This window comes from Chlorocebus sabaeus, chromosome 2 (assembly GCF_047675955.1).
Source record: "Chlorocebus sabaeus isolate Y175 chromosome 2, mChlSab1.0.hap1, whole genome shotgun sequence".
Taxonomy (NCBI): domain Eukaryota; kingdom Metazoa; phylum Chordata; class Mammalia; order Primates; family Cercopithecidae; genus Chlorocebus; species Chlorocebus sabaeus.
In genome coordinates this window covers 97,631,714-97,647,645 of record NC_132905.1, presented here as the reverse complement: position 1 = coordinate 97,647,645, position 15,932 = coordinate 97,631,714, and the positions used below count along the sequence as shown (strand labels likewise).

General features: G+C 56.4%; 1 protein-coding gene across 4 annotated transcripts in view; it reads right to left on the bottom strand.

Annotated features, from left to right (window-relative positions):
• PDXK (pyridoxal kinase) overlaps positions 1-15,697 on the bottom strand; it is a 43,454-nt gene extending 27,757 nt beyond the window's left edge. For 2 of the 4 annotated variants that reach the window (XR_012090937.1, XM_007969539.3), the window contains exons 1-2: positions 5,626-5,874; positions 476-530 (exon numbers count right to left, since the gene is read on the bottom strand). Coding sequence is in view for 3 of the 4 variants with exons in the window: in XM_007969539.3 (XP_007967730.3) it covers positions 476-530; positions 5,626-5,859 (289 nt within the window). In the remaining variant the exon portion in view is untranslated. Of the gene's footprint in view, positions 1-475; positions 531-5,625; positions 5,875-10,325; positions 10,380-15,392 lie in introns of those variants that run through there. The other 2 variants (XM_007969544.3, XM_073010931.1) reach the window with 2 other exon arrangements.
• Between the last annotated feature and the right edge of the window lie 235 nt (positions 15,698-15,932).

Sequence of the window (15,932 nt, the reverse complement as noted above, 5' to 3'; positions counted from 1 at the left end):
GCTCCGCCCCGCCCCACACCCACGCCCCGCCCCTCACACCCGCGCTCCGCCCCGCCCCTCACACCCACGCTCCGGCCCGTCCCTCACACCCGCGCCCCGCCCCGCGTCTCACACCCCGCCCCGCCCCTCACACCGGCACTCCGCCCCGCCCCACCCCTCACACCCACACTCCGCCCCGCGTCTCACTCCCACGCCCTGCCCCACCCCTCACTCCCACGCCCCGCCCCTCACACCCACGCCCCGCCCCGCCCCTCACACCCACGCCCCGCTCGGCCCCTCACACCCACACTCCGGCCCGCCCCTCACTCCCGCGCTCCGCCCCGAGCCGCACTCCCGCGCTCCGCCCCGCCCCTCACTCCCGCACTCCGCCCCGCCCCTCACACCCGCACTCCGCCCTGCCCCTCACTCCTGCACTCCGCCCCGCCCCTCACTCCCACACACTGCTCTGTGCCGGCGGCTGGAGCCAACACCTTACCTGTGTGGTTTGAAAACTGGACAGAGTTTACTGCGTCGATCTCAAATCCCAAAACCTGCAAGACAGAGAAGGAACAGGTAGGCATGAGAGAGCCAGGTCTGGGGTTCCACGAACCCCGGCAGGCACTGACTCAGAAGAGGGGAGTAAATGAGCCCCGGCCGGCATGGGGCCCCCAGGTGCAGGCCAGAGGGCCGACGACTCTCCCCAAGTCACAGGTGACATTGGCACGTCCAGGGCTTCGCATATCTGGAGCTGGATTTCCCTCTCTGGGGAGCAACCAGCCCGGGAGGGCATCGCCCGGCCCACAGCACCTCCATGGAGAAGCACTTCATGCATTATTCCAAAAATCGCACCCAACAAAAGCCCTCAATAAGACTAATAAACTAAACAATAAAACGAAGACAACACCCGTCTGTCCACACACTGAACAGAGGCTGCGAGGCCGTCTCTGCTGTGAAAATGTGGGCATCTACCCCACCCCTTGGAGGAAGCCAGGCCAAGGGCCCCGTGGGCAGCACACATGGCTGAAAAGCCTGAGTGAGAGACAGGGAGTGGGTGCGTGAGGACAGAGAGGGAGGGAAAGGGTGAGGGTTCCAGACAGATGGAGAGGGAGGACAGAACCCACGGAGCGGAGGCCTCCTTCCCGTATCTCCAGGGGCCAAGACCGGCCTCCACTAGTTTGGGAGGCCATCCCCACTCTCTCCCGTGCACCAGGAATGCCCCAAACCCTCTCTTCCTGCTGCATCTGGACAGCCAACCACCCTTGAGTTCCACCTTCATGTTCAAAGCCAGGCAGTGCCACCTCTGGTGTCAGCACTAGGAGAGCGGCTATTTCCAGGGAGGGGCTTCTGGGGCTTCTCAAATTGTTTCTTCACTGGGTGGGGTTTGCTTTGTGATGATGAGTTGACCTATCTGCTTAGGATTTGTATTCACCAAGGTCTTTCTCTGAAGTCAGCATTATCACTAAACTAAGGAAACACGTTAACAGTCTTAGTAATCTAAAAAGTTAAAATTAGCACTTTGCGGCCAGGCGCACTGGCTCATGCCTGTAATCCCAGCACTTTAGGAGGCCGAGGTAGGAGTACAGCTTGAGATCAGGAGTTCAAGACCAGCCTGGGCAACATGACAAAAACCCTGTCTCTAAAAAAAATACGGAAATTAGCCAGGCGTGGTGGCACACGCCCGTAGTCCCAGCTACTCGGGAGGCTGAGGTGGGAGGATCACTGAGCCCAGGAAGTGGAGGCTGCAGTGAGCCGTGATGGCACCACTGCACTCTAGCCTGGGTAACACAGTGAGGCCCTATCTCAAAAAACATAAAAATAAACATAAAAAATAAAATTGGCACTTTGCAAATGCACTAGCCCGAATCCACAGCCTCTATATACAGATGGCTTGCATTATTTCCAATCCTTTAAAATTCTAACCGACTGTGAAGAAACAGATATTAAGCAACGATGACACAAATCCTGAAAATCCTGCCAAAATATTCTGCTCCACTGCTTCTGGGTGTGTAGATAATTAATCCTTTGGGGCTGGCAAACGTATCCGAGAATGAAGTCGCTATTTTCTGCTTTTAAATGAGAGCACGAGCGAGCTGAGCCTCTGGGCTGGCATCTCCACTTCACACACCCCATCAAAATCAGCCTATTCATCAGCATTGCAAGCTGGTCTGGATGCTTCCAGAGTCTACCCATCCAACTTCATGTGCAAAACAAAGCCAGACTCAGAAGACGACAATGCATGGCGGGACGGGGTGCCGAGGTCCAGGACAGGAGCCTGGGACCCCAGAGAAAGGGGTCTCCCGCTGTTACACTTGTCCTTCAGCTGGAACCCATCCCTCTGTGCCGGACCGTGCCTCTGGAATTGGCATCTCTGTACAGCAGTGGCTCCCTCCCAGGCACTGCCAGGAGGTACCAAGAGTGTGAAACTGAAGCCTGCGAAGAGAATGGGCTTCTGCCAGCGGCACTCTTCCCCGGGGGCTCTTCTCCCCGCAGGGGCAGCGGTAGTGACCGTCCCTTCCCATAGCAGCAGCAGAATCCGCTTTGGGGCTTTCCCACCACCGGCAGAATTCCTCATCACATGCCCCCACAGACCGCCAGCACCTGCCAGCTGGCAGATACCCGCCTTCCCAGCTCCAAGTTCTAAAGAGCCCAGCAATTCTCTCTTATCCCAGGGTCAGCTGCGTGGAGCCGATGCTGGCAGGGTCTCCTCCACGACACCTGTGTTCCCTTTTTGCCTTCTCTGTTTTCTCAATACCTGGCTGAACAACGGCCTCCACAATTGTTGCTCTGGTTTCTGTTTCTGGACTGGACCCTGCTTGATACACCTCATCTTTCCCCACCCCCCAGGGAGCCAAGGACAGACTGGTTCTTGGCCCAAGGTTCAGCACAGCAGGCAGCTGGGCTCTCCACAACGCTCCCCTCCCGCCCAGAGCGTGGGCCCCAGTTCCGTCTCCTCCACAGACATCACAGGAAGCGCCTTCAACAGGGACAGGCCGGTGCCCTGTGAGCAGCCCTGCTGACTGATGGGACCAGCTTGGGATCCCCGTTAGGGACAGCATCGCTGGTCTGTGTATGTGAATCACCTTATTTTACAGTAAACCTGTCCCTACAATGGCCTATGGGGCTCTTCGGTGGCAGAATTCTAAGAATGACCTTCAGGGGCTCCACTCACCCTCAGGCAACCCCCTGAGTGTGGGTGAAACCTGTCAGTGTAATGAGATCTCTCTTCCGTGAGGATCTTCTTATCCAGGAGCGTCTAAGTGAATGACATGAGCCCTTCAAAAGCAGTTTTCTCAGGCTGATGGGCAGAAGGAAAGATCAGAGATTGGAAGTTAAAGAAGGACTCAACGACTGTTGCTGGCTTTGAAGATGGATTGGGTCACATGATTGCCAGATACAATAGTGTAGGTCAGCTTTACATATACTCATTACTAAAAACAGTCATGTGGCCAGGCACAGTGGCTCACACCTGTGATTGCAGCACTTTGAGAGGCCGAGGCTAGAGGATTGATCACTTAAGGCCAGGAGTTCAAGACTAGCCTGAGCAACATAGCATGATTCCATCTCTATTTAAAAAAAAAAATTGAGTCATACAACTTACAATTATGTAAATTATATTATTATTTTTTTTTGAGACAGGGTCTCACTCTGTCACCCAGGCTAGAGTGTAGTGGCACAGTCATAGCTCACTACAGCCTTGAATTCCTGAGATCAAGGGATCCACCATCTTCAGCCTCCTGAGTAGCTAGGACTACAGGTGCGTGCTGCCACACCTGGCTCATTTTTATATTTTTTTGTTGAGACAGAGTCTCACTATGTTGCCCAGGCTGGTCCTGAACTCCTAAGCTCAATTAATTATCCTCCCTTGGCTTCCCAAAGTGCTGGGACTACAGGTACCAGCCACTGCACCCAGACTACATAACTTATATTAAAAGCAAACTTAATACTCTATTAATACTCTAGCCTCACTACTTCCTAGTTTACTAGCAATTTACCCCATCTGTTGTCTACTGAGCTCTTTGTGCCTATTGAGTCTAGAGGGAGGAACACTACATGATGGAGGCTGCCACGCAGCTCTTTCCTAAGCAGGCTGGTAGCTTACCTTCAGCCATAGTGGCAGTGTTCACACCACGGAGTTTGGCAATAGATATTCTAAATCAGACATGAGGGCTGGGCACGGTGGCTCACGCCTGTAATCCCAGCTACTCAGGAGGCTGAGGCAGGAGAATCACTTGAACCTGGGAGGCGGAGGTTATGGTGAGCTGAGATCACACCACTGCACTCCGGCCTGGGTGACAGACAGAGACTCCATCTCAAAAAAAATTCAAATCAAATCAAATCACTCAGTTAGGTATGAGCAAGACTCTCTGATGTCCATACCTGCTGTGAGGGTCCACTGAGGGCTGTGGAATACTGCGTCATCCCCCTTCCTGGGATGGTCTTATCAGACCACCGTGCTACTGTTTTTGTTTTCCTTTTGTTGTTTTTTTTTTTTAGACAAGATCTCACTCTGCTGCCCAGGCTGGAGTCCAGTGGCACAATCCCAGCTTGCTGCAACCTCTGCCTCCTGGGCTCAAGAGATTCTCCTGCCTCCCGAGTAGCTGGGACTACAGGCATGTTTCACCATGCCTGGCTAATTTATTTTTTATTTTTTGTAGAGATGGGGTCTCACTATATTGCCCAGGCTGGTCTTGAACTCCTGGGCTCAAGCGATCCTCCCACCTCAGTCTCCCAAAGCGCTGCGATTACAAGGCGTGAGCCATCATGCCTGGCCTGTGCTACGGTTCTGCTCCGAGCTCCCCTCAATGTGCATTCCCCAGCCCCACCTCCAGATGTACCCCTCTAAACACAGCCCTTGAGGGTCTGCTGTGTCCACAGGATGAAGTCCAGACCCCCGAAGCGTCCCACTCCCACAGCTGATGCCCCTGGCTGCTGGGTCGCCCACCACCCTGTGAACTCCTCACTAGGCTGCAGAGCCCTGGGCACCTTCTGAGCCCCCGAAAGCTCTGAAACGCCTGTGCCTGGCCAGCTCCCCTCTCTCAACTCACTGTCCTTCTTTCAGCCTCCAAGACCCTGCTGCAACTGTGCCTACGTAGCCTCCACGACAGCACACGAAGAACGAGGGTTCTTCAGGATTGGGGCTCCCTGCCAGGCCTGGTCAAAGTCCCTGGTCTCTGGCAAACCCACTGCTGCCACAGAACAGCCTGGGTGTCTCCACCGAAAAGTCTGAAGGACAAGCTTCTGCTCAGCCTCTACTGCAAGGCATAAGTCCGCTCCAGCCACCTGGGAAGGACCAGCGGGCTAAAAGGCCACTACGTAAAGGGAACAAGTGCCAAGCACACAGGGGAGCCAGGGTGGGAAAAGCCGCGAGGCCTGCAGCCAGGGGGCGGGAAGAGGGCGGCTGGGCCTTGCACCCTCATCTGTGCCACGTATTGGGGCTCCCCCACCTGCCGGAGTGTGCCCCGTCTCCTGCCAGGAAAGAAAGCCAGTCAGATGGCTACACTCTGCCCTGGGGGGTCAAAATAATCCCAGCAGTCTAGGCCAGTGGGATGGCTTGGAAAGGGCTCCAACGTCCTCATGGGAACTTCCTGTGGTTGGGGGTTAGGGGGCCACGGCGGCAATCATTGGGGCGGGGGAAGGGCTTTCAACCTCGTTAGTCATCTGGTCCAGCCACAAGAGCAGCGGAGGCCGCAGAACCACTGCCGAGCTCTCGGACTCCCTTCTCCCTGCCGCCCACAACATGAGCTCTTTCTCTGCCAGGCGCAGCCCCCAGTCCTCCTCCCTCCGCCGGGCCGGTCCTGTGAGCAACCCTCCTCCTGCCCACGTGCGGGAGTGGCTGCCTCGGGCTCCTCCCAGGGCCCACGTGCGCGGTAGCGGCAGCATTCCACCCTGCTCACAGTAAGGCAGACAGGCAGACACAGCGAGACACTACGTGAGTGTGGTGGCTCAGCTGATCCTCCTCCTCCCGGGAGGCAGAGTGACTCAGAACGGCAGGAGTGGGGGAAGCTCTGGAACATTCCAGCGCAGCTCCTCCACCCCAGCCTGACCACCCTAGTTCCAGGCGTTTGGGGGAGAGCTGGGTGAGTGCTGCGCAGAAGCAGAACCCTCCCTGTAGCTTGTTTTGCAGAGACCTCTGACCAGTTTGGGAAATCAGAATGAGGACAGAGGATGGGAGAGATCACGTGACTGCTTCACCCTGATCAACCCGGGGCCCGAGCACCCCGTGTCCCTCCCACTGTCTGTCACTGGTCAGCCCTACAATCCAGGTCAACCATGTCCTTCGTCCTACAAACTCCAAGTGGAATTTCTGGTAGAAATGGCCCTGAGCCCCCCCAGAGCAGTCTCCCCTCATCCCTCACCCACCCGTGACTCAGTCTTCACAGCTCCAGGGCCCATCGCCTGGGCCCCCAGAGCACACGGACACCCAGCCCCCTACTTCCAGGTTCACAGTGCCGCACTGTGCACTGGCTGGTCAGGGGCTGCTGGGTGCTGGGCTCACTGCAAAGTGCTAAGGGAAGGCAGAGGTCATGGCTGGGCTCAGAAGCGCCCAGATGGCCAGACAGCTGGGGGCTGAGTCCAGGGACTGCCAAAGCAACATTCCTGACCCCATATGGGCTCCCTGGTGTGACCTCAGGCCCCATCCACCCCACAGCATGCAGCAAAAATGCCACCTTATTCTAGCTCCAAAGTTGGCTCCACAGGGCCTCACACCCGCTGCACCCTCCTCCTGGAGGCCGTTCCTCCCTGTGCCCTGGCCAGCAGAGCTCCACCTAGTGCTGGCTCCCTTCCGCCCCTTGGAACTCGCTCCCACACAGCAACTGGCCCTTGGGGTTAGCCAAACCTGTGTGCACCGCAGTTTCCTTGTTTAGCTGTCCTAGGGTGACCACATTCCCAGTGGCTTGGCAACTGTCACAGGTAAGGAGATGGGACAAGAGGCTGAGCAGGGCTACCCACCTGCTTCAGGAATGGGGAAAGCTGCCAAGAGAAGTGGCCAAGGACAGGGACAGGGACTGGCAGGCTTGTCTTGGCCACAGAACCCTTTAAAACAGAGACCCCATGCAGAGCCGGGGAATAGACGGGCACAAGGCGGCTGCTCTGTGGGCAGGAAGGGAGGCGCTGCCGGCCCCTCCTCAACGGATCGCATGGTTTTTTGCTCAGCCCATCTCTGACAACTCCTTTCTTCCTTTCTCCTTGAGAAGTTCCCTCTGTTCTTATTCCTCGGCGTCACTCACTCTGTGAACTGGGCGCGCATGATTCCATTTCAAAAGCTCTGTGTGGGTGTGCACCCACAGACACCAAGGCCAAGAAGCCACAAAGCCAGTCAGCAGCCCCAGTGTCCCTGAAGCTGCTTGCTCTGCAGATCCGCCCCTCCCTTTCCAGAGAATGCCAGTCACGCCAAGCCTCCTAAGAAGGGGGAAGTCAGTCACAGGAAAGACGGGGGGTCGGCCAACACTGGGGCCTGCAGAGCAACACATCGCACACACACACGTGCACACATGCTTCCCATGACACAGGCATGCCCAGACGTGCACACATCCCCCATACACATATGCATCCCACATGCACAGATACGATGTATGCACACGCACACCATGTACACACATGCACACCATGTACACACCATGTACACACCATGTGCACACACGCACACCCACACACACCATGTGCACACACCACACCATGTACACACAAGCACACCCACATACACACCATGTACACATAGGCACACCCACACACCACGTACACACAAGCACACCCACATACCATGTGCACACAAGCACACCCACATACACCATGTACACACACACCATGTACACACAAGCACACCCACATACACACACCATGTACACACAAGCATACCCACATACACACCATGTACACACAACCACACCCACATACACACACACCATGTACACACATGCACACCCACATACATACACCATGTACACACATGCACTCCCACACAAAGTACACACATACACACCATGTACACACAAGCATACCCACATACACACCATGTACACACAAGCACACCCACATACACACACACCATGTACACACACACACCATGTACACACGCACACCATGTACACACATGCACACCCACATACATACACCATGTACACACATGCACACCCACAAAGTACACACATGCACACCATGTACACACATGCACAACCACATACACATACACATATGCACCGATGTGGGCTAAAGCCAGAGGCAAGAGGGAAAAATAGATCAGAAAATGGGACCAATAGGCTGGGTGCAGTGGCTCATGCCTGTAATCCCAACACTTTGGGAGGCCGAGGCGAGTGGATCGCCTGAGGTCAGGAGTTCAAGACCAGCCTGGCCAACATGGTGAAACCCTGTGTCTACCAAAATACAAAAATTGGCTGGGCACAGTGGCTCATGCCTGTAATCCCAGCATTTTGGGAGGCAAGGTGGCCGGATCACAAGGTCAGGAGATCGAGACCATCCTGGCTAACACAGTGAAACCCCGTCTCTACTAAAAATACAAAAAAATTAGCTGGGCATGGTGGCGGACGCCTGTAGTCTCAGCTACTCGGGAGGCTGAGGCAGAAGAATGGCGTGAACCTGGGGGGCGGAGCTTGCAGTGAGCCGAGATCATGCCACTGCACTCCAGCCTGGGCGACAGAGCAAGACTCTGTCTCAAAAAAAAAAAAAAAAGACAAAATACAAAAATTAGCCTGGCGTGGTGGAGCCTGCCTGTAGTCCCAGCTACTCGAGAGACTAAGGCAGGAGAATGGCAAGAACCCGGGAAGTGGAGACTGCAGTGAGCTGAGATCACACCACTGCACTCCAGCCTGGGTGACAGAGTGAGACTTGGTCTCAAAAAAAAAAAAAAAAAAAGGAGAAAAGGAAAATGGGACCGATAAGTTCCTGTTTTTCTCCATGACAGCCAAACAGGAATAACGGAAACCTCAGTCCCAAACTAAGAGAGTCAGAAAAGCAAGAAACTAGCCAAAATTTTGTTCCTTCTTGGAGAAAGAGTAAAGAAAAAGAAGAAATACCAGAAAAAAACACCTGTTTCCTGGATTGGGACACATTCTGGCTCAGACCCAGGGATTGGCAGAGGCCAGAGAGAGAGAGAGAGAGAGAATCTCAACTAGACGGGAGGAAAGCCAGCTGTCCAGCGTGGCCCGGAGAGCACGTGGGAACGTTCCGAGGACGCTCAGAAGCATCTCCAACCTGCAGCACCAGCATCACCTCTAGGGAAGTGAGTGAGGGCCACTCAAGGCAGGAAGGAGGCACACTTCAGCGCTGGCTCTTTTTTTTCCTTTTCTTTTTTTTTTTGAGGCTTAGTCTTGGTCTGTCGCCTGGGCTGGAGTGCAGTTGTGCAATCTCGGCTCACTGCATCCTCCACCTCCTGGGTTTAAGCATTTCTCCTTCCTCACCGGCTCCCCCCCACGACCCCCGAGTAGATGGGATTACAGTAGTGTGCCACCACGCCCAGCTATTTTTTGTATTTTTAGTAGAGATGGGGTTTCACCATGTTGGCCAGGCTGGTCTCGAACTCCTGACCTCAGATGACCCACCCACCTCAGCCTCCCAAAGTGCTGGGATTACAGGTGTGAGTCACCATGCCTGGCCCAGCACTGGCTTTTTTGTGCTGTTTGCAAATGCAAGTCACCTTAAAAAATGTTAAGGCAAAAATGATGCCTTTTAAAAGGCAGGGTGGTATTCTTCCAGGATCTTACCAGTGCAGTTCTCAAGAAATAGAAGGCTCTTTCTATCCTAGGAATTCTAAGAAAAAATGTAAAGGTTTTTCAAAACACTAGATTTTTGTTTTGTTTTGTTCTTGGTTTTTTTTTGAGACGGAGTCTTGCTCTGTCTGCCAGGCTGGAGCGCAGTGGTGCGATCTTGGCTCACTGCAAGCTCCACCTCCCAGGTTCACACCATTCTCCCGCCTCAGCCTCCCGAGTAGCTGGGACTACAGGCGCCCGCCACCATGCCTGGCTGATTTTTTGTATTTTTAGTAGAGATGGGGTTTCACCATGTTAGCCGGATTGGTTTCGATCTCCTGACCTTGTGATCCGCCTGCCTTGGCCTCCCAAAGTGCTGGGATTACAGGCGTGAGCCACCGCGCCCAGCCAACACCAGGCGTTTTGACCATTTCCCCAAGAGAACCCCCAGCGATGACACATCTCTGAAGAAGAGGCCACCTTGCAGAGCAGGGGATATTTTTTTTCTTTTTTCTTTTTTGAGACAGGGTCTACCTAGTGCATTGGTATTCCCTGTCAACTTTCTGGTTAAAAATACATTGTATTTCCATACATGTTTATTTTTTACTTTTTTTTTTTTTTTTTTTTGAGACAGGGTCTTACTCTGTCACCCAGGCTGGAGTACGGTGGCACCATCACAGGTCACTGCATCCTTCACCTCCCAGGCTCAGGTGATCCTCCCACTTCAGCTTCCCAAGGAGGTGGGACTACAGATGTGAGTCACATAGCCAGCTTTTTTTGCTTGTAGAGATGGAGTCTTGCTGTGTTGCCCAGGCTGGTCTCAAACTCCCAGGCTCAAGTGATCCACCCACCTCGGCCTCTGAAAGTACTAGGATCATAAGTGTGAGCCGCCGCACCTGGGCTTGGGGATTCTTAAATATTCGAGGATAGAAATCAGCTCCTGACTTGAGGGCCCTCAAGCAACCCTCTTGGGACCCCATCGTGCGTCTCTGGGAGCCCGGGGTGACTCACTGCTCGCATCCACGAGCTGCTAAAGTGCTGAAGTCCCAAAGCTCTGCAGCTTCTGCTCCTGCCCATAGAAGCGGGGCCCAGTAAGCAGGTGGGACCCTCGACCTCTGCCGCAGCTACTTTTGCCAACGTCACTCAGCAGGTAGGAGTCAAAGCAGGTGCTGACATCCAGGGTTCCAGGGCAGGGAGCCCCCTGCTTCTTCCTGTGGGATGTCTGAGCCACAGTCTGCCTGCCAGCACGCATGGCATTGAGGCCCCGGACGGAGCCCGCTACCTCACAGCATCTTGTGGTGGGGGCTGCAGGGAGTCCCATGGTCTTGCCTTCTGGTCTCTGCAATGTGGTATTTAAATGGGTCTTGAGCTAAGGCCCCAAGTTAGATTGACAAAGCCATGGAATTCAATCATTTAATGCCTGATGTCTACAGCCTCCTCCCTAGGAGCGGCCCTATGAGAGCACACGTGCACTGTGGTCCTGTAGCACGGGGGTCACTTATGTCTGAGGCGGCAGTGCCTGGTGCCTGGCCTCAGCTGCTCCAGAGGCTGACAGATGAAGGACACGGACGTCACCCAGCCAACGGGAGCCACTACCTCTCCACCTGGATGGGACGCAGTGTCAGGACAGGCTTGCCTCTCCCCACAGGGCAGCTACTGGCCTTCAATGTACTCAGGACAATCTCTGCACAGCCCAGTTTGGAGACTCGTGGCTGTGCTGCTCCCCTCGTTTCCGAAAAGGACAGCTTGACGTCATCAACTTCTGGGCCTTTAATTCACCCCTTGGTTTGTGCCACTTTCAAATTTCTCTGAAGGCTCCTACTGGAAGGAAAGCTCTTTCCAGACTGAATGCTGGACCCTCGAAGGGTATGTTTAACTGAAACCTGCAAAGGGGATTCTATTTGGAAAAAGGATATCTGGGCCGGGCACGGTGGCTCACACCTGTAACCCCAGCACTTTGGGAGGCTGAGGCGGGCAGATTATCTGAGGTCAGGAGCTCAAGACCAGCCTGGCCAACATGGCAAAACCCCATCTCTACTAAAAAGAAATACAGAAAAATTAGTCAGGTGTTGTGGCACATACTTGTAATCCCAGCTGCTCAGGAGGCTGAGGCAGGAGAATTGCTTGTACCTGGAAGGGGGAGGTTGTAGTGAGCCAAGATTGCACCACTGCACTTCAGCATGAGCGACAGAGCGAGACCCTTGTCTCAAAAACAAAACAAAACAAAAAATGAAAGAAAGAAAAAGAAAAAGGATCTTTGCAGATGTAAGATTCCAAGGTGAGATCACACCAGATGATCCAGGTGGGCCTGAATCCCATGTCAAGTGTGCTTTTCAGAGAGCACACGGGGCGGAGGCCACGTGAGGACACAGACAGAGACTGGAGTGATTTGGCTGTAAGCCCCAGAAGCCTGGGGCCACCAAGAGCCGGAGGAGGCCGCGAAGGACCCTCACATGGAGGGGGCATGGCCCTGCCCACACCCTGCTCTCAGACTTCTGGCCCCCAGACTATGAGAGGTGAATTTCTGCTACAGTGAGCCACCTGGTTATGGCAGTCCGGGCAAACTCCTACATGATCCTAAGGCTGCCGACGGTATTTTTACTCCAGCAAACTCATCTATAACCCTACAGCTGTGTACCTTAGGGTTATGGAAGCAATAGGACAAAGGGGGTTGGGAAGCTGCCCTGAGGGCCCGGGATCTCCTCCACGAAGTGAGGCCTATAGAAACACGTGAGCTGCTGAACTGATGAGCCGGGAAGGCTTTCCACACATACCCACCCAGCGCTCCAAAGAGCCAAACCTCCCAGCCCTGGAAGAGCCTGAGGTTTCCTACACCCAAGAGGAAACAGTCCTACCAATGTGGAAGGGCAGTCACTCGTTCCCTCCACTCCTTCCTGCCTAGAATCCAAGCCAGAGCAGCGGGGAAGTGCCCCACCCCAAGGCGCATCCCATGGCCTGTCCTTGGGCAGGTCTATGCTTGACTCAGGCAGCCCCCCGGCTCCTCTCCATGCACCCCTAGACCTCGAGCCTGCCCTTGCTCTCTGCGTTCAATCTGCAAACGCAAATCATGCTGCCTGACACACTTTACCTCCTGCCAGCACTGGTCATGCCAACATGCTCCCTCCTTAAGTTCTCTGCCACTAAAATGAACCTTGGGCTTAGGCCCAGAAACAAAATCCAAACACAGGCTCAAGGTTTTGCTCTGCCCAGGGAGGGAGGCTGCCTCCTGGCTGCAGAGCGACACATGGAGAGGACCTGGCAGAAAGTGGCTGGGGAGAATAGCTCTGAAGTCCAGACGTGCAGATGGTCCAGTCATGACAAACCTGTGCTACACTCACAGGGAATCAGTGGGAGCTCCCTGGCAATGGGCATACCCCGAGTCTGGCATGAAGGGCACAAGGAGCCCTGGTGCTATCTTGCAAGCAGGTATTGTGCCTAGTTTGCAGGTGAGACTCCGGAAGGCTCAGAAACCAGGGCCAGATCCCTCAGCTGGAATTCCAAGATGAGGAGACACCTGCTTTGAGGTGGGACCCCCAGACACCTGGGTCAGTCCCCATAAGGAGCCTCTCCAGCCACCTGCTACACGCCACACCCCTGAGCCATTCTCCAGTCTCATTCCAAGTAGCATTGAGGCAAATCTCTGGGGCTCAGCCAGAGGCTCTGTTCTGCCGGTTTCTAAGTTTTCTTTCCCTACATTCAGCCATGTGAACAAGGCTTTGGAGTCCTAAGCCATACGATGATGATCAAAATCAAGAACAAACTCTTGCAAGAGCAGCTCTAGACTTTGGGGACGCTTCCCCTTGGAACTGCGGCTGGAAGCGGCAAACACCAGCCCCAAGGCCACTTCCAGGCTCTGTCTCCCAGTCCCTCCTGTGCCCACTAAGGCTGGTCCAGGCTGGTTGGGTCGCGGACATCTCAGCCCCTCCCTCATCGTATTGTTTCTCCTTGTCCAGCCGGTATTGGACGTCGGGGTATGGGAGCAAAACGCCTGCATGGAACCCTGTGGAGCCCACAGGTAAGGACGCCGGGCACTGGGGAGACCTCAGGTAGGAAGAGCAGCACCATCCTTACGAGACTCCACCTGAGGTGAGCAATCAGAGGACACCCCTCCCTTGAGTCACTGGGAGTTAGAGAACAAGGGACATTGCTGGGGTATCCCAGGTGAGTCAAAGAAAGAAACAGTTTGCCCAGTGAAGTAGGAGGTGGACGGAAGGAGGGACAGGACAGACATTGCAAGACCTGCACAATTCTGCCAAGACAGTGGATGCTGTCCTCAGAGCCCCCTGGTTCCACACTCCCTGGCTGCCCCTGCTGTAGGGACCCTGCACCTTTCTTCCCAAGCCCAGTCCTACTTCTGACTCTGCCCAAGCAATCCACCAGCCTGTGGTGACCTCCCCCACCCGCCTCAAGCTAGGAGTGTCCCAGAGCACTGCTTAATAGCCGGGGCCACAGAACCTGTGCACCCTGACGGTCCCAGGCAGGGTCTGCCAGCAGCTGGCTGGAACACGGGCTCAAGTGAGACCGCCTGTGAAGCACAGCACCCTGCCCAACAGGACTTCCACTTCACTTTGGACTTGAACCCTCTACCTTTCCACACTCAACTCTGCTCGGTCCTCCTGGGGGCATGCCTAGGTCAGCCCTCAGATTCCACCGAAGCTCTGCTCCCCCCTTCCTGCCTTCCTCCCAGGTTAGCCCGCACCGCAGGCCCCACCGTGCCCAAGTGGCCCTTCTTTACATCCCGCGGGGCCCAGCACACGGACCGGGCATACCTGCTCCCATCCCCAAGGACCAGGCGATAGGTGGGCAGCATGGGCGAACCACCACCCTGCAGGGCACCCCCAGCCCTCCTGCTGACTCGACAAGGCCAGGAAGTGCCCGTCGTCCTGGTTCTGCCTCGGCTCTGCGTGACACCCATGCCACTGCACCCAGGCCTCTCTTACCCCTCCACGGGCCACTTAGCTGCAACCAGGAAGCCGTGGGCTAACGCGTTTTAAAAAGTGGCTCCCTAAAGCCGATCCGCACAGTCCCGAACTGTTTTTGGGGCTTTTCCTCGTCAGAGCAAACACCTGCAGGGATGCCGCTCTGCCAGAGGGTGCAAGGCAGTCCCCGCCCCACCCTCTTCCCTTTGGCCACCTCCTGGCGTGGTCAGGCCAAGAGTGGAGTCCACCTTCGTGGGCACCGTGACCTCACTCGGCGTCTTCCTCCCTCTTCCCGACCTCCTGACCCACAGGGGCCCAGCAGGTGAGCGCGCTAACGCCTCGAGCTCCACGTCCGCCTCTGCGTTCCAGCGGGGCAAGGTCCCGGCTCGCGTGACTGCTCCGGGACTCCTCGGGGTTCTGCGGCATTTCTTCGCCTCCGGGAGCCTCACCACCGCCCCCCCCCGCCCCCGCGGCAGTCGGCCCGATCGGCGGGAAGGGGCGAGGACGAGCGGCTGCGCCACAGCTAGTGCACAGGGCTCCCTCCTACCCGTGCACCCCGACGCCGGACACTTCCCACCCGCAGGGGCCCCCAGAGCGCTCAGCCCTCCGCTTCCGCCCCCGCAAGCCAAGCAGAGCGGGCGACCCATCCTGCGCCTGTCTCCCGGGCGCCAGCGCCAGGCTCTGCCCGCAGCTCCCAAGCCTCCTTCGGATAACTGAGGCTCGTCTCGGGCAGCCCCGCCAAGGTCACGGGCTCGGGTTACGTAAGCCCGGGCTGCGGACCGATGCGTACCTGCAGCGGGAACGTGGCCGCCCGGTTGCCCACGTAGCCGCGGACGACGTGGCTCTGTATGGAGAGCACCCGGCACTCCTCCTCCATGCCGGGCCTGGCCGCGGCGGCGCGGGGCCGAGGCGGGGGCACGGTCTCCGCCGCTAGCTCGGGCTCCGGCTCGGCTCGGTTCGGGCTCGGGCTCCGACCCCTGCTCCCCTCGGCTCCGACTCCGGCTCTGGCGTGCGGCGGCCTCGGTCGGCGCAGACGCCTCCTTCTGACCTCAGCTGGCGGCTCCGAACCCGCGAGTTCCGCGCGGCGCCGGGGGCGGGCCGAGGGCGGGCCGGGGCGGGGACAGCCGCGCGGGCTCCTCCCCCGGGCTGGGAGGAAGCGAAACTCGACCCTGGCCGCGCCGCCACGCCCGGTGGCCCCCGCCACTCTGCCGCCGGAAACGCTGGGTTTGCACTGTCATTCCACCGGGAGAGGGCTCTGGAGCGCCGTTCGTTCATTCATTCAGTCAACACGCGTGCTCCGCTCCAGCCCTGCGCCCCGCGCCCAGCCGCG